The following is an 18,692-nucleotide window of genomic DNA, read 5'->3' on the forward strand; positions in this document are numbered from 1 at the left end:
CCAGAGCTGTTATACAAAGAAACCCTGCCTCAAAATAACGGAAGGAAGGAAGGAAGGAAGGAAGGAAGGAAGGAAGGAAGGAAGGAAGGAAGGAAGGAAGGAAGGAAGGAAGGAAGGAAGGAAGGAAGGAAGGAGTGGTGTAGGAAACCAGTAATATATGAAGTAGTAGATAGGAGATGTTGAAATGAAGGTGTCTTTGAGCTACACTAAAAAACAAAATGGATTTCTTCAAATGAGTAAAAATTAGGAAAGTGAATTCTGCTTAAAAAAAAAAAACTTACAATCAGGCAAAAACATTAAGAATCTAATAAAACTAGGGAGAAATAAGCCACATTCACCTACAGTGCTGGAATTTGGAATGCTAAAGGACTCCTAAAAGACAATGGCAGTTATTTCTGTGTCACGTCTCAAATGTCCACTTACGCGCTCTTCCCGCCCCTCCGCGAGGATAACAACGATCCTTCCTTGCCGCCTGCGGCCAGTTCTGCCCATGCGCTGTATGAGGCGGATCGGGCTCTTCTGGGCATCAAAGCATATGATAAGATCGACTTCCCCTATATCCAAGCCTTCTTCCCCAACACAGGTGGAAACCAGCGTGTTATACCCGCCGTCACGGAACCGTCTCACCACCTCAAACACAAGCAACTCAAAAGTCACGGCATGGGACTATCAACAGAGTCACAGACTTTGCCTATATTATTGCTCATCTTGAAAGGGTAAAATTAGATTTTAAAGCATTAAGGATACAGATAAATGGGAGTGGGGAGGGGGAGTCGTAAAATGACAAAATAAGCCAAAAGACGACATGAGCACTGATGAAATGGAAACAACAGTCTTAATTCCTTTATTTTATTACTGTTACTGCCAGGCGCTGATGGCGCACGCCTTTAATCCCAGCACTCGGGAGGCAGAGGCCGGCGGATCTCGGTGAGTTCGAGGCCAGCCTGGTCTATAAGAGCTAGTTCCAGGACAGGCTCCAAAGTTACAGAGAAACCCTGTCTTGAAAAACCAACCAAAAAAAAAAAATTAATAAGGGCTGGAGAAATAGTCCAGCAATGAAAAGCACCTGCAGAAGACCCAGGTTTGGTTTCCAGCACTCACATCAAGCTGGCTCACAGCCACTTCCAACTCCAAGGCATCTGATACTGACTTTTGCCCTCTACTTTGATCATATGCACAACCCCCTGATACCTCCATACACTTCAAAATAAAAAAAAAAACTAAAAATAATATTCTATTACTCCTAGAACTCCACCACCCCAGGGGCAAACACGGGCCACATGCTAGAGATACAAGAATAGACTCATTCAACGTTAGCCAGGTGTAAGGGATACAGCTGAAGTCCTAACACTTGGGGGTAGAGACAGGAACATCAGCAGGCCAAAGCCAGCCTCAACTACATGAACTCCTATGTAAAAACACCAAAAATAATTAAATGAATGAATAAATGTTTCAAAACTATATAAAACATTACCTGATCTTTTAAAACATGCTTATTTTTATTTGCATATTAATTATAAAGTAATCTCTTTTGTTGTTGCTGGGGTTTTTGTCTTTGTTTTGCTTTGTTTTTGAGACAATCTTGCTATGTAGCTCTGGCTGGCCTGGAACATGCTATGTAAACCAGGCTAGCCCTGAACTCAGAGAATGCCTGTCTTTGCCTCCTCTGTGTTGTGATTAAAGACATGCACCACCAGGACCTGCTTATAAAATTATCTTCAAGTAACCGATTATAAGATGAGTTCTAACACAGCTAATCCATTCTAATTTCGTTTTGTTACCTACAAACTTCATAATTAATTACCTGGAGTTGCTCTTTCTGGGTAAAGCCTTTCGTGTTTTTCCCCGAAGCGTGGCCAACAAATGTCATCACTCTGATGAGCGGCTGGTGCCGGGAAAGCATTTCCGCAATTTCCTCCACACTGTCTCGGAACGAGGAGAAGATCATAACTCGGGTCTCGGGGCCCTTTGTTTCAGCGGTGTTTTTAGCTGTGCAACAGAAAATACACAGTATTTAAAGCTAAGAAAACACTTCAGTGTGGATCTCCTAGCGTGTACAGGGCCTTGTGTTCAACCCCCAGGACCACAGCCAAACAAAACAAAACAGCATTGGAGAGGAACCTCTAGCAAGCAAAAACCTGAAATTACATACTCACACGTCATTTCAAAAAGTATTTAGGACATTTTGGACTCCCTATTTCTCATTAGTTATCATAAAATAATGATCAAGAAATCAACTGCATACCTGGGCCAATACCTGACTAGTCTGTCAATTCCAGAACATGCACGCGACCTCCCTTTACAAAGCCCGCAGACAGAAGCACTGGAGAGCTCTAGCAGATTGCATCAACCTTCCCCATCTTCACTACAGGCCCTGGTGAATGCGGCCAGGATGCTCCAAACCTGCTAGCACTCCAGCTTCACCAGGGACGACCGTACGCTGCAGCTGATGTTCATTCGGGCACCGCAGCAGTGTCTCAGTGCTTGGGAGGGTGGAATGAACTAGGAAGAGCGACACTTCCTGGCCGTGCCACTTGCTCTCCTGGTGTCTCCCAGTGACCCAGAACCATAGCAGTTAATAAATCCACTGAGGCTGCATGATTCTCTATTTCCCTTATGCTGTCCCCAAACTAAACTTTTCATGTAAAACCTTATTTTTTAAATTCCATTATTCCTTTACATCCTAACCATCCATACTTTCTCAGAAATTCTAAATATCTTTATCCAGAGTAATTAGAATCCCCCCTCCCTCAAGTTTTAGCTTTTTTTTTCCAATAACTACTTTGCCCTGAAACTGTTACTCACCATTCCATGACCTGAAGTGTTCAATTATAACTTCTTCCAGTTTCTTTAACTTTGGATGACTATAGAAAAATGTTTTCTCTTTATTTCCTGAAAAGGGACAAAAATCAAACAAACCAACAAACAAAAACAAACCCAACATTTTTTCATATTCTTTTCCATACCAGTTATGATCTTTAACCCTTGGAGTTCTGCCTGCTTCTGTTCTGGAGTACTGGGAACAAAAGTGTACGCCACCATAAACAACTCACAGTAATTATCTTACTGGGGGGTAACATCTTTTTGAAAACACACATTAGGGCTGGCGAGGTGGTCAGCAGGTAAGAGAACATACTGCTCTTGCAGGCCTAAGATTAGTTCCCAGCACCCACATCACCTGTAACTCCAGCTCTAGGGGGGTCCCACATCTCTGGCCTCCACAGGTATAGGCACATGCGCGTACACACACAATTAAAAGTAATAAAAAAACAAATCTAAATCAAAGACAAAAACACATTAAAACTTGAAATTTTCAAGCCAGGCAGTGGTGGCACACGCCTTCAATCCCAGTACTCAGGAAGCAGAGGCAGGCGGATCTTCTGTGAATTTGAGGCCAGCCTGGTCTACAGAGCAAGTTCCAGGACAGCCAAACCTACACAGAGAAACCCGGACGTGAAAAGCAAAACTAAATAAATAAATGGGGGTGTGGTGGTACGCAGTTGTAATCTCAGCACTTGGAAGGTAACAGGAGAATTAGGACTTTGAGATTAGCCTCAGTAAACCCTGCCTCAAAAGAAGCCCCAAACACAATCCTCATTTTTTGCCTGTAAAATGAGTGCCCTCTTGATAGCACATAAGTGTAAACAACAACTGCAATTTTTGAGAGAGAATTCAAATGGACTCAGCAAAGTAAAAGGGGAAAAATATTTTAGTTAAACCATATTTCAATGTTAAGTAGTTCTGAGAATTTTCATGACCAGTAACTACGACTGACATTTGTTATTTACTTAGTGTATTAGTCTGTCTTACACAAACTTATATTCATCAATCTTAATATCCTAACCTCCTTAACAGAAACACTGCTGCCCTTAACAGGCAGGCCGCTGCTGCACAAGGAAGCATAGATGAGTGTACACAGGGAAGTTTCAACACTAATCTGAATTGAGAACAAATATAAACAGTGCTTATTTTTTTCTGAAGGGGTCTTGCTATGCTGACTAGGCTGGCCTAAAATCTTGGGCTGCCGTGAGCCTACTGTGATCCTACCTCGGCCTCCCAAGCATCCATCACCGTACTCAGTCAAATACCAACTTCCCAGAGAAGCACCGCACCTTTCTGGAAGGCCAGAGCATTGCCGGCTGCAGGATCTTGCATGTGGGCAAACATACTCTCCAGGTGACTGTAGAGCTGCATGAAGTCCTCGTTGCGGCCGAGCTCATTTTTTGCCCGTGTCATTCCTTTAGAAAGCAGGAGAAAGTTTAGCAAATAAACAAGAGCCAAGGTGTCGACATTTATTGCTCATTAAAAAGAAATTAAATTTTAACTATGAAGAAAAAATTACCAAATTTTAACATGAAAGTCAATAATTTGCTCTAGTTCAACAGTTTTGTTTGTTTGTTTGAGACGGTTTCTCTGTATAGCCCTGGCTATCCTGGACCAGGTCAGGATATCCACCCGCCTCTGTCTCTCAAGTGCTGAGATTAAAAGTATGTGTCACACTGCCTGGCCTAGTTCCACATTTATAATGCATGATTTTCTAGCAAGCTGGCAAAAAAATGAAATATGAACTTCATTACATTAGTCCATTGTGCTATGGGATAATGTTCTTGTACACTGTCAAGATTCGTCACTCGTATAAGTCCAATAAACACTGATAGTATAGGCGGGCCAATGAGACTAGGGCAACTCTGGGAAGAGGAAAGGTTCAGTCCGTAGCCACCAGAATGACACAAAGGAAGCAAAATGAGAATGCCTTACTGAGAAAAGGTACCAAGCCACATGGCTAAACATAGACAAGAATTATGGGTTAATTTAAGCTGTAAGAGCTAGTTAATAATAAGCCTGAGCTAATAGGCCAAACAGTTTAATATAAGCCTCTGTGTGTTTCTTTGGGACTGAACGGCTGTGGGACCGGGTGAGACAGTATTTAAAGTTAGCTCTAGTTACATAGTGATATAATGATTCCTAAGAACACTCTGGTATACCCAGAGTCAGAGCATTGCTCAGCCTTCATCAGAGAAGCTTCCTCTTGCAGTAGATGTGAACTAACACTGAGACCCACAGCTGGACAACATGAGGAGAATCAAAGGCCTTGGAATAGTCAGTCTTAAATGAAATGTTGTCATCAAAACCCTCCCCTGAGGAAGTGGACACAAGCTCCCAACCCCTAGCCTAGAGGCAACCTCTAACCGACAACAGCTTGCAAAGCAAAAATTAACTTTCTCCAATGGAGTCTCACTGGGTATACAAATCTCACTTGCAACACCCCATGCCTACCAATAGATGACTATCACAAAAATGAACTTAAAAGTATTTTTGGAGATTTTTGTCTCAAATTGTTTTGTAGGGGTATTTTTTGCCTTACTGGTCTTTTGCTTGTTTATAGCTTCTAATTTTGTATTTTTATGAGTTTGGTTTTGGTTTTGTGTGTATATGTGTTTCTCATTCTTTTTGGTTTTTTTTTTTATTTAACTTTTATTATTATTATTATTTGGCCTGTTTGTTTTCTAAAGAGAAAGAACGAGTGGGGTTGGATCAGTGAGCAAAATATGGGAGAAGATGAAGGAGAGGAAACAGTGATCAGAATATATTATATGAAAAAAAGTTATTTTCAGTAAAAAAAAAAGTTAACTCAAGTTTTTGGGTTTTTTTTGTTTTTTGTTTTTTGTTTTTTTTTTTGCTTTTTCGAGACAGGGTTTCTCTGTGGTTTTGGAGCCTGTCCTGTAACTAGCTCTTGTAGACCCGGCTGGCCTCGAACTCACAGAGATCCACCTGCCTCTGCCTCCCAAGTGCTGGGATTAAAGGCGTGCGCCACCACCGCCCTGCGGTTAACTCAAGTTTAAGTTGAGTCAAACTGCTCACCACCTAGAACCAGATTAACACATTTCACTGTTTCTTTAAAATAATTTCTTTTAACTTACCTTTGGTCCCATCCATGATTCCAGAAAGGAAGAAATATAAGGATCGCATTCCCATTTGCTGCAGTAACTCATACCCATGATACAAACTGATACAGGTGGCAAACTCTCCCTCAATTACGCCTTGAATTCCCTAGAAGAAACATGATAAATTTAACCAGAGAAGAAAATGAAGGTACACCCTCCATGCCGTTGTTACTGTCTCACAGGTTCAAAGGACAAGAGTAACCAGCCCTTTACACTGGGTATAACTCGATGGTTCTGCTGAGGGTCATGTTTCAGGATGGGGCTGTGGAAGTAAGCTTGTCCTTTAAAAAAAGAAAATCAGTATCACTTATCTTCATAGATAAATTATTTGCAATATTTAGGTTCACGTGTTCTTTCAAAGCCATCAATAATTATCTATCACAGGTCAAGCACCAAGCAAATATATACGAGATATGATGGAAATGGAGAACAACTGAATAGACTAAGCTTCATGAAAGACAAATACTTTGTTTTGTTAATCTCTGTGTGTGTGTGTGTGTGTGTGTGTGTGTGTGTGTGTATGTCCACGTGTGCACATGAGTGTATCACAGGCTCATGCTATGTGGACTCAAGCTGGCCTGGAACTCAGTATATAAGCCAATCTGGCTTCAAACTCAAGGCAATCCTCCTGCCTTTGTCTACGAAGTACTGGGATTGCAGATATGTGCCACCCAATTAGGACAGATATTTAGAGTGTTTAATGCCAAGAAAACATGTCATCACGGTCACACTGGATGTCAGGCAGTACTCTAAGTCTACTCCTGTACAAACTTGTTTAATCTTAGCACCGCAGTGACAGGTCCTGCTATGGCCACTTTACAGAAATGAAGAGGGACATCTGTAGGGGCTTTGAAAGCTCACTGAGACTTACTTTCCTATAGCTGACCAAGACATTATTTCTTCCTTCCTCTTTCCCACCCTTCTTCCCTTTCTTCCTTCCAGTTACCTACTTTGTTTGAGCCAGGGCTCCCCAGCTGTAGCCTAGGCTGTCTCAGAACTCTGAGCAACCCCGCAATCTTCCTGCCTCAACCTCCCCAGCGATGAAATTAGGAGCGCCAGTTACCACATCCAACTCAATCGCCTGGCTTCTTGCCATAACATTACAAACTGGTCCCATGTGGTCACATTTACATTAATGACCTCCAACCCCTGTCTCGGCCGCATCAGTTTCTGTTCTCTTTCAATTGCCTGTTTGTATGGTGAACGTTCTGACTTTAGACATAGTCTGATAGAAATTTTCCTACCCATCCATTATTTTCCTGGTAAGATTAAACAAGAAGCATGTGGGCCAGCAGCATTATGGCCCAGAAGCTAAGGGCGCTTGCCATGAAGAGTAACGCCTGAGTTCAAAGCCTAAGCCTACACAGTAGAAGAGAACTTACTCTCACACGTTGTCCTCTGGTCTCCACACGCCCTGACATACACGTGCGCATACACATACACAGGTACACATACACACACACAAAATCAATTAATAAATATATAAGCAAACAATAAGTAAGTGTAATTTTCCTTTTTTGTTTTTTCAAAGAAGTTTGTTAGAATGCTTCCCATGACTTCTGGTATCAAGAATTGGACTAGCCAGGTGGTGGAGGCGCACGCCTTTAATCCCAGCACTTTGAGGCAGAGGCAGGTGGATCTCTGTGAGTTCAAGACCTGCCTGGTCTACAAGAGCTAATTCCAGGACAGGGTCCAAAACTACAGAAAAACCAAACCCTGTCTTGAAAAAATCCAAATAAATAAATTAATAATAAATAAAAGAATTGAACTAAATTTCAAGGCAGTAGTGGTGTACACCTTTAATCCCAGCACCTAGGATGCTGAGGCAGGAGGATCTCTGTGAGTTTGAGGCCAGCCTGGTCTACAGAGCTAATTCTAAACGAGGAAACTCTGTCTTGAAAACAAACAAACAGCCGGGTGGTGGTGGCGCACGCCTTTAATCCCAGCACTCGGGAGGCAGAGGCGGGTGGATCTCTGTGAGTTCGAGACCAGCCTGGTCTATAAGAGCTAGTTCCAGGACAGGCTCCAAAACCACAGAGAAACCCTGTCTCGAAAAACCAAAAAAAAAAAAAAAAAAAAAAAAAAAAGAAAACAAACCAACAACACGAAAAGAATTGAACTAAATGTTGTGGCCTAAAGTTTTAATGAGAAATAAACTAGAAGACTATTTGTGGCACACAAGGAGGCCAGACAACAGCCCTGCTTCCATCACACGGGTCTCCACAACTGAACTGGGGTCTCAGGCTTGGTGGCAAGTGCTTGAAATCTCAGTGGAGACCTCCAATTGTTGCGCACTGCGCCCCTGTGTCTGCGCTAGAACTCAGTTCGCGAGCTTTGGGCAAAGGGGGCTGGAAGTTAAAATACACAGACACACACAGACAGAGAGACAGCAACACGGGTCATCCTTGAATTCCCCAAGAATGCCCCCTCTATTGTGTTCAGGGGCAGATTATATAGAGATAGCCACGCCCCAGCCAAACCCACCAGAAACCACTCTCCTGCCATCAGGAACTCCTGAAGGTCTCGTGCTCAGAGCAGCTGTAGGCACTCAGATCAGGGGATTACAAGAAATTCAGGATCTAGGGTCTCACTGCTCCCAACAGGCAAGTGCCGCTAACAGCTTCTGAGTCATCTCCTTGCCTCTACTCTTTTTTTTTTTAAAGCTGTTCTTGATCTCAGCAATTCTCTCACCTCAGCTTCCCAAGTATAAGAATTACAAACATGAACTTTATACTTGCAATAAATGGTATGCAAATTCTTATTGAACTAATTACTATAAACCTAAGAATTTATCACTTACATTTATCAGGCACTCAGTAAAGATCTAATCAGTCACAAAATTTATTTTAAAATACGTACCACAATATTTGGGGATGGGTTCTTCCTAAATTGATCTCTTGCAAGAATTATTTGGTATTTTGTTAGATTGGGAATATCTCTTTTCATCAAAACATTTCTCTGAATCAAACAACTGGCAAATGTTTCCAAAATCTGCAAATTTAAAAGAAAGTTTGTTCAAGCTGACTTTTAAAGCCTTTTTCAAATGCAATGACTTTGTCATATATTAAAAGTTTTTTATTTAATATACCAAGAAATTAACTTTTAAATAAGAACACAAGATGTCAAAATTCCACAGCACTGGCATTTATATCTAGGCACCATTCACCTAAGAGTTAGCAAAAGCTAACTCTTATATTTATAATTTATATTCAATTTATAATTGAATTTATATTCAATTTATAATTTGAATTTATATTCAATTTATAATTTGAATTTATATTCAATTTATAATTGAATATAAATTCAATTATATTCAACTATAATTTCACACTATATTTATTTCTTTTCATTTCCCTTTCAGCACTTGGAGTTGAATTCAAAGTCTTGCACAAGCCAGACAGGCAAGTGCTCTACCACCGAACAACACCCCCAACCCTATTTCTTTGTTTCCTTCCTTCCTCCCCTCCCTTCCTCTTGGACAAAATTTTCACTGCATAGCCCTGGCTGGCTCCAAACATGTTAGAATAAGTTGGCCTCAGACTCACAGAGGTCTGCCTGCTTTTGCCTCCTGAGTGCTGGGACTAAGGTCACGTGCAACCATGCCTGGCCGACTAGCGTATTTCTAAATCAGGGCTAGCCCAAATTTGAGGAAAGGGAAACTTTACCCCAAAGTGGGAAAACACGGAAACCATCTTAATCCATTTGAAAACATAGTTCTCTCCTGTGAGACTGATTATGAAGACAGACAGAACTGCCTCAAGTCAAACTCAGTGGCTACAATACTGGTATGCAGAACGGGGCCAGACAATTCCTCTTAGTGAGGTGGCTCATGTGTCCACTGCAGGATGCTAGTCACTTTCTGGTCCCTATACACTCGAAGCAGCACTCGATACCCTTTCTCCTCTGTCCCACTCCCAGTTAAAACAACGATGTGTCAAGACATTGCCAGACAACATCTGGTGAGGAAAATCACTTCCATTTGAGAACCATATTATAAGAATATTATAAACAAACTTCTGCCAGCACCCAGAGGCAGAAGCAGGCAGATCTCAGTGAGTTCCAGGCAAGCCTGACCTACACATCAAGTTCTAGGACAGTTAGGGCTACATGAAGAGACCTTGTCTCAAATACAAAAAGAAACGTCTGGCTGAATAGTGGATAAGTTCATTTTGTGAAAACTCAGAGCCACAGTTTGCAGGCAATGCTCTTATATACACAGACACACACGTGCATTTCATACTGTGTGTTTATATACACCAAGGCACGTGTGCGTTATATACTGCATGCTTATATACACCAATGCATACTGAAGTTCAAAGGTTCACTCAAAAAAATATACAATCAAGCCGGGTGTAGTGGCACACCTTTAATCCCAGCACCATTAGTCCTAGCAGAGGCAGGCAGATCTGAGTTCAAAACCAGCCTGGACTACAGACCACGTTCCAGGACACTTAAGGCTACATAGTAAAACTCTTGTCTTGAAAAATCAGTATATAAATATTCATCTCACTAGGCCCCAACCCTAGACAAAGAACTCCAGGCAACTAAGGAATGCTGAGAGCAGCAGAAATAATCTTCCCCAGGGAAGAGCACAGTAGCTGGTTATCCAACACCAGATGGCCAGCCCTGAAGACATACACACATAAGTAACACTATACAGATTGAGCAGGATGTATTTATGTATTTATCTCCTCTCTCTCTCTCTCTCTCTCTCTCTCTCTCTCTCTCTCTCTCCCACATTCTTTGTAGAGGACAAAAAGGTCCTTGTCACATAGATAAACACTAGAGAAGCCAGGAGAAGTTAAACACACAGCTGATCCCTCCAAAGGGAGAAGACACCTGGCTGTCCTCCAGAAAGGCCGGGAAAAGCCTGATCCTTTGCTGTCTGATGAGCCCATATCTCCCAGAATTTATGTTTTACTTTCCTCAGACCTTTCCCCCCTAAAACCTTGAGCATTACTTGTAGTCCATAAAACTCATCCTTGCGAGAGATGTCATTTGTACTTTATAACAGCCTAAGTGACTTGTATGTCATCTTGGGGCCAGGCCTGACTGAGCCCCACAGGGAAAACGGTAAGTCAGTCACTCTCCCCAGAGCAGTGGTTCTCAACCTTTCTAATGCTGCAACCTTCAACACCGTTCTTCATGTTGGTGACTCTGCAACCAGAAAATTATCCTGTTGCTACTTCGTAACTGTAATGGTGCTACTCTTATGAACTGGAAGATATATAATCTGATCTGAAACCTCAAGGGGTCAAACCTACAGGCTGAGAATCGATGCCATGGACCCTTATCTTGAGCACTGCTTCTCTGTCAACAAGAACCCATCTTACAGATGCAGCCATATGGACTTTGCAAAGAGCTTCAGTGCAAACATACCTTAAGCTTTGCTGTACTCATGGGACTGCGTTAATTGTTACCTGGAAACTTTATTCCAAGACTGTGCTGTGCTTAAACATGGCAAAAGTAAACGAGCTGATGTCAGACTCTAGAAGTCTTAGCCTAGAACCAGTTAACCTAAAATCAGGCTGAACCGTGTTTCATTCTTTCATCATCTGGATCATTACCCTGTAGACTATACAGCCTGCAGGGACTTCCCACAATTCCTGTAATCTTAATTTTTTTTTTTTTTAAGATTTTTAAGACAGGATTCCTCTGTAGTTTTTGGTGCCTGTCCTGGAAGTAGCTCTTGTAGATCAGGCTGGCCTCGAACTCACAGAGATCCACCTGCCTCTGCCTCCCAAGTGCCGGGATTAAAGGCATGCACCAACACCACCTGGCAATTCCTGTAATCTTAATATTCAAGAGGATGAGGCAAGAGGTTCACAAGTCCAGCTTAGGCTACATAGTCAGACTCTGTCTCACTAAAGAGGGGGAAAAAGTCCCAGAGTCATTTAAATACATGTTCATTAGGCAAACAGTGTCACCCAGCACCACCACATCCAGCTTAAGGCCATTAATCTGTTTTACAAATGGTCCAATTTGCAAATTAAAAAATGGTTTAGTGCATATAAAAATAGGGCTGATTGACCCCAACTTTCAATTTCAGAGATGTTTTCCAACTTCATAATTATACAAAATGAAATACTGTATATACACCCTGCTATATTCTAACTGAAATAATTCCATCCCCGGTTCATTTATCAGAACTCCAAACTGAAGAAAACGGCTTACCCGGATGTACGTCTTTTGGATGGCTCCAAGTTCTTCCCCCAGGGGAACAACGAGCTTCTCTACTCGCCTTTCATGAGAGTAAGGCAAAATATCCGGAGAGTCTTCGGAACGAAGCTCCACCTTCCCGATCAGGAGGTTGGTAATCACCTGTTGCACGGCCTATGTGGAATCAGAAGTATGGGTGTAATTTAGATAGCACACTGAGTTTTAAATCTGAAGCTAGCCTGCTCAGAAGACCCTGCATCAAAAACATAATGATACAATGATAAATAAAATACATAGCTGATGTAATACCTTTCGCAGGTAAATTTCCCCCACTTACAGGGGAACTTAAAACCACTGTATCAGAAGACCATAGCACTGACGCTGTGATCAGCAGTTAATGAGAAAGACAAAATCCTGGCCCCGGGGGATGCAACTGTGTACTTGACTGCATCTCAAGGCTAAGGTCTGCCTGGCCTTTGTAATAATCTTCGCAAGCTACAAAGTGAGACTCTGTTTTATGTGAGACTCACATAAAACAAAATGGAAGGAATTCTGACTTAGTTTAACTCAAAAAATACTCTGGGGCAAGAACCACAGCTTAAGGTCTGGAGAGATAGCTCAGAGGTTAAGAGTTTTGTCTGTTCTTCCAAAGGACCCAGGCTCAGTTCCCAGCACTAACAGGACAGCTCACAACTGTCTAGTGATGACAGTTCCGGGGGACGGGCATAAAAGGAGACAAAGCATTCACACACATAAAATGATAAAATAATTTTGCAAAGCAAGAACCACATCTCCATCACCTTTGTACCTACGTCCTGGCATAGTGCCAAATATACCCGCTCTACTTACTGTAAGGTCCATGGATCAATGCACTACAGTCTGCAACCATTTCATAAAACCAAGGCTTTCATTTATTATTCTTCATTTATTTGAGTCAGGGTCTTACTGTGTAGCTCTGGCTGGCCTGGAACTTAATACATAGGCCAGATTTGCCTCAGACTCATGGAGATCTGTCTGCTTCTACTTCCTCAGTGCTAGAACTAAAGGCATGTACAAAACCCAGCAATATTTATATTTCATTCATTCAAGAATTTTCTTGTTGTTGTCCCATAATCAATCAATCAATCAATCAATCTCTCTCTCTTTCTCATTTTTTGAGACAGTCTCATTGTAGCTCGGATTAGCCTGGATCTCACTATAAATCCCAGGGTGGCCTCAATAACTAGAGGCACTATTCCTGTGGTAGCCCTGGAAGTGCTGGGATCATGACTGTGAGCTACCTAGCATACCACATCAACAGACAGCTGAGTAAATTCCAGAGGAGGCATTCAGTTAGTGATCAACTATGGTGAAAATAGGCCTAGGCACTGCAGGCACATATTTTATAGTTTATAGTTTAGTGGGGGCAGAAAGATAAAACAAAACAAAAACAACAGGCCGATTACAATGAATCTGAAGCTGGAAAGATGATACAGTGGCTAAGAGCGCTTGCTATAAAAGCCCAAGGACCTCCATCTGGGCCCCAGTATCTTATTAAAAATACAGGCTGGGTGTGACTATATGTACATTATTACAACCCACTACCATGGGGGCAGAGGGAGAGCAAAGGAGCCCTGGGACTGCAGAGCCACTATACCCCAGCAGGTTCAGTGACAAGTACTGATTCAAGGAATAAGGAGGAAGGTAGTAGAGGGAGATGCTTGCCATCCTCCCCTGGGTTCCATGTTTGAGCACAAGAAGAAACACACACATATGGACATGCATGCACATGTACTTATGAACACACACACACACAAAATAAAAAGAAAACTAACATAAGGAAAGCTGACTTTTGATAATTTAGTTAGAATAGATCCTTTTTAAGGAGATATATAAGCAGTGATTTAATACCGGACAGAAAAATTAAGCATGCTTAAATAAAAAAATAAGAGGAAAAGAAGAGACGAGAGAAGTTTCTACCTATCTTGAAGACTATGTATAAAGTACGGAATTTTCAAAGAATAAGCACAAGAAGATTATGGACAGAGAAAAAAAGAGCCCTGCAGCTTAGAAGAGGCAAAATAATCTTAGGAAGCATCAACGGATGTTGTGTAAAATGCCAAGATAATTGGAAAATAAAATTTAAAAAAGAAACCTAGCTTGGCAAGGCAGAATGGGCCTACGATACTCAGGAGGCTGAAACAAGGATGGGACATGCTTGGCTACTTATTAGCAAGAGCACGACTCAATACAGATAAAAACAGGAACACAGTGGGGCAGGAAAGCATTGACAAAGTATGCTTATGGCTCTGGGTTCAAGGTCCAGCCCACCTGTCATAGCTCAGACTCAAGCTGGCAGTGGCTACGAAGCTAAAGGCTCAGGCAGAACAATCCCTTGAGCAAGAAGCTGAAGGCTTGCCTGGCAGCGTGGCCAGAAGCTGTCTTACAAAGAAGGAAATAAAAGAAGGGCAAGGGACAGATGCTCCTGATATAAAGAAACTTCTACAGCTGCAGAAATGCCACAGTCCTCACATCAAACCAGGTCAACACTGCATTGGAAACCTGATCTGGCCCCATATAAAAATCTGCATTTTCTTACATGTAACCACAGAAACTCGTGGTACTCACCTTGATATCACTGCCTGGTGTGGCACTAAGAGCCAAGATTCGGAAGTGAGTTGTGTATTTGACCAGTTCCCTTACAACCTTAAAAAACAAAAAAATTCTTTAATATCATCTGCTCAAAGTGAAAATAACAATGGTTCAGTTAAGCAAGGTCTTTATGGTCTATTATGGTTATTCCTCCACTGATATTCTGGTGCATGGAGCTACCATTAGTCATTTCAACCCACCAACAACTGATTAGGTTTAATGGTTTACTAGCTGTACTTTTGGTCTGTAATGCTTGTGGTCACCAACACATAATGAATAAATCGTTTTAAAAAAGATGCTAGACATCACATATAAAGGTGTAACATTATACACAAGGCAGACATCAGTAGAATTATTCTGATTAAGAACTAAGAAGCAGGGCTGGAGAGATGGCTCAGTGGTTAAGAGTGCTGCCTGCTCTTCCAAAGGTCCTGAGTTCAATTCCCAGCAACCACATGGTGGCTCACAGCCATCTGTAATGAGATCTGGTGCCCTCTTCTGGCCTGCAAACAGAGTACTGAGAATACTGTATACATAATAAATAAATAAATCTTAAAAAAAAAAAAGAGCTAAGAAGCAGCTGGGCAGTGGTGGTGCACACCTTTAATCCCAGCACTTGGGGATCAGTGGCAGGCGGATCTCAGTGAGTTCAGGGCCAGCCTGTCTACAAAGTGAGTTCTGGGATAGCCAGGGCTGTTACACAGAGAAATCCTGTCTAGAAAACAAAACAAAACAGAACAAAACAAAGCCAAGAACCAATGAAACTGGACAGGGTGGGACACACCTATAATCACAGAACTCAGGAGGCTGAGATAGGAGATCTGCCAAAACTCAAGATTAGCACGGGCTACTTTAATGAGTTCTAGAGCAGCCTGCACTACAAATGGAGGTCCATTTCATTACAGATGAAATAACAGCAGTCGGGGCAGAAACTAAAGCAGACACTGTGGAGGAACGCAGCCCAGGAGCCTGCGGGGTTTGCTTTCTCATACAACTTAGAACCACCTGCCCGGGGTGGCAGCACTCTGGGGGGCCTAGCCACCCCACAATCATCATCAATCAAGAAAACGACCCACAGACATGTCCATAGGCCCATCCTGATGGAGGCAATTCCTCAATCGAAGGTCCCTTTCCAGGTGACTTTACTATGTGTCAAGCTGGCAAAAACTAGCCAGCAGGGTGCTAGAAGGGATGCTGAAGGATTAAAAGCAACAGCGTGGCCACTGCAAGGGAGATGTAAACATACCATTCTTTGGGTCGGTGCTTTAAAAAAAATCCTTCCTAGGCGGGCGGTGAATCCCAACACTCGGGAGGCAGAGGCAGGCGGATCTCTGTGAGTTTGAGGCCAGCCTGTTCTACAGAGCTGTTCCACAGAGAAACTCTGTCTTAAAAAAACAACAACAATCCTTTCTAGGATAAATGTGGCAGGAGCCTTCAACATCAGCTCTCAGGAAATTGAGGATTACAGCAAGTTCAAGGATAGTTGGGACCACACAGCAAGTCCTAATCTCTAATAATAATAACAACAAAATAATTTAAACAAGTTATTGGGGGTGGAGATGAAGGTCAGTAGCGGGCCACCTGTCCGGCACGCTGAGGCCCAGGGCTCCTACCCTAGTTACCTCCAGTAAGAAAGAAATGGCCGGAAGAGAACCAGGGTTTGTAGTTCTTTCAGACAATGAAGTCTGGCATCAAGTAACCTTCTGAATCACAACCCCCAAGACATCTACCAAACCGTGACATGTGTCAAGTTTTCATAATTACACTAGCAATACTTTCTCTCATTCAGACTTTGTCCTCCAAAGGCTCCAAACACTATACGCCTCCTCTACAGAACAGCATTTAACAAAATGATTACCTGGCAGTAAGCGTAGTTCCCAAGAGCCTTATGAGCCTCATCAACCACGAGACACTTTACGTGGGCAGCAGGACAAGCTCCTCTAGTCAGGTCATTCACCATGACCTGAGGTGTAAGGAAAAGGACCCTCTTGCTGCACCACACCTCCTTCCTGCTGACAGCTTGAGTTGAACCTATGAAAAAAAGTGACAGTGGAGCAGGGCATGGGGGCAGCCCTCGGTAACCCCATCACTCTGGAGGGTGAGACGTGGAGGGACAGCTCTTAAGATCAAGGCTAGCCTGTTCTACACATCGAGTTCCAGGCCAGCCAGAGCTATACAGCAAGACCCTGCCTCACCACAAAACAGAAGAAAACACACACCAGGATAGTGAATATCAGGAAACTTCAGACTATCACTGGTAAACTGTAAGTAAAAATAATCTGGCCTCATCTCTGAATACATTTATGCTCTGGTACTCCACTTAAGGGGGAAACAACGGGACAATTCGCTATACTGTTGCACTTTGGAGCTCTGATGCAACCCAGGGGTCGAAGCAGGTTCTTATCTAAGACTGCAATTATAATGTCTTTAGATCATTTACATAAGATCTCAGGAGAAGCAAATTTTTCAACGGGGAAATCGTTTCTGAATACGATGCCAATATATACGTTCAGCACAAACGCGCGCGCACATAATTGTTTCAAAACTCTGGCAATTTACAAGATATCTCTGAAAGTAACTAAGCAAGTCAATCAGACTTGTCTTTGCTACCAACAGACGGCGTTTTTATGGGAAAGAACGTAAGCTGAACACATCTGCATTGGGGAATTCTTCTGAGCCAGCGTCCGTCCGCCCCCCCCCCTCCGGGAGCCGAGTTTTCCTCAGATACCTGTCATTTCAGCCATATGAGACTGCGGGATACCCATCACGTGGAAACAGGCCTCCATCTGCTGTGTCACCAGGGGTTTCGTGGGTGCCATGAAAACTACCTTGCCGGAAGGGAACCAGCGGTAGAAATTATACATGACCACCGCAGCAATGAAGGTCTTCCCCAGCCCGGTGGGCAGGCACACCAGGGTGTTGCAGAAGAGCGCAGTCCGGGAGATGTGCAGCTGGTAGTCGCGCACCGGGCAATTGGTGGGGTAAATCCACAGGCTGCCCGCAGCCGCGCAGAAGCCGCCGTCCTCGGGATCCAGCTGCTGCTCGGCCTCGTACGCCGCCACCAGCATCACGTCGTCATCGTCCTCCTCCTCCTGCAGCGCCTCCGCCACGGCGGCGGGCGAGCGCGCCTGGCCGCAGCCCGCAGCGCCGCGCACGAGGCTTGGGCCCCAAGTCTGGAAGAGCGTTCTCTGCCGTCCGCTCATGGTGCCCACCCGCAGCGGGGCTCCGCTGTCCCACCGGCCCGGCTTGCAGTGCAACCGCCGCGGCTCGGACGCCCATCAAGCTCCGCCGGCGACACAGTGGAACCCGGGGGCGGGACTGGCCGCAGCCCGTCGGGTTGAAAACGCCGCCGTCTAGTTGGCGGCTGGGATGTGATTGGCTGCCAGTCCGGAAACCTGATGAAACGCATGCGTATTGTGCGCGGGGCGGGGTGGGGGCGGTGTCTGAATTTGGTCTCCTTTTGCAAGTTTTTTGTATGTTGCCTGTCTAAAGAAAGCGAAGGTGCTCTAGCCCTGTATTTATTGGAAAACTAAAACAAATAAGATTTTTGTCTTGGGATTTTATTTTCTTCTTCCGTATGTTTTTGTTTCACACAAACTCTTGCTCTGAGGCCCATTCTAGCCTGGAACTCATCATGTAGATCAAAATGACTGTGAACTGGCCATGTCCTGCCTCACCATGCAAGGGGTTATAGGGGCTGCCAAGTGCTACAGGCATGCAATATGCATCTACACTATCACATAATAATTACAGGCTTAGAGCAATAAGCATCCCTGTGCAGTTTTGGTAGCCATAGCTTTCTACCTCAGACTTGGATTACCGGTACAAATCGGTCCAGTCAATTACTGAAGCAAAGCACAAGCACGTCATACTATTGTACGCCACCCTCACTATCGGAAAGAGGTATTTTAAGTGCAGCTGGAGCTTCATTACCATGTTTTATTCAAGTTTCTAAAT

The 18,692-nt window shown here is 43.3% G+C and overlaps 1 protein-coding gene across 2 annotated transcripts in view; it reads right to left on the bottom strand.

Annotated features, from left to right (window-relative positions):
• The window catches only part of Fancm (FA complementation group M), a 44,116-nt gene extending 26,051 nt beyond the window's left edge, over positions 1-18,065 (bottom strand). The window contains exons 1-10 of one of the 2 annotated variants that reach the window (XM_075947912.1): positions 17,464-18,065; positions 16,594-16,766; positions 14,712-14,789; positions 12,120-12,278; positions 8,805-8,936; positions 5,922-6,051; positions 4,113-4,238; positions 2,806-2,892; positions 1,805-1,989; positions 424-630 (exon numbers count right to left, since the gene is read on the bottom strand). In XM_075947912.1, the coding sequence (XP_075804027.1) occupies positions 424-630; positions 1,805-1,989; positions 2,806-2,892; positions 4,113-4,238; positions 5,922-6,051; positions 8,805-8,936; positions 12,120-12,278; positions 14,712-14,789; positions 16,594-16,766; positions 17,464-17,938 (1,752 nt within the window). In that variant the 5' untranslated portion in view covers positions 17,939-18,065. The remainder of the gene's footprint in view (positions 1-423; positions 631-1,804; positions 1,990-2,805; positions 2,893-4,112; positions 4,239-5,921; positions 6,052-8,804; positions 8,937-12,119; positions 12,279-14,711; positions 14,790-16,593; positions 16,767-17,463) is intronic. The other variant, XM_075947911.1, reaches the window with a different exon arrangement.
• Positions 18,066-18,692: the final 627 nt, after the last annotated feature.

Source organism: Microtus pennsylvanicus, chromosome 14 (assembly GCF_037038515.1).
Source record: "Microtus pennsylvanicus isolate mMicPen1 chromosome 14, mMicPen1.hap1, whole genome shotgun sequence".
NCBI classification, from domain to species: Eukaryota; Metazoa; Chordata; class Mammalia; order Rodentia; family Cricetidae; genus Microtus; species Microtus pennsylvanicus.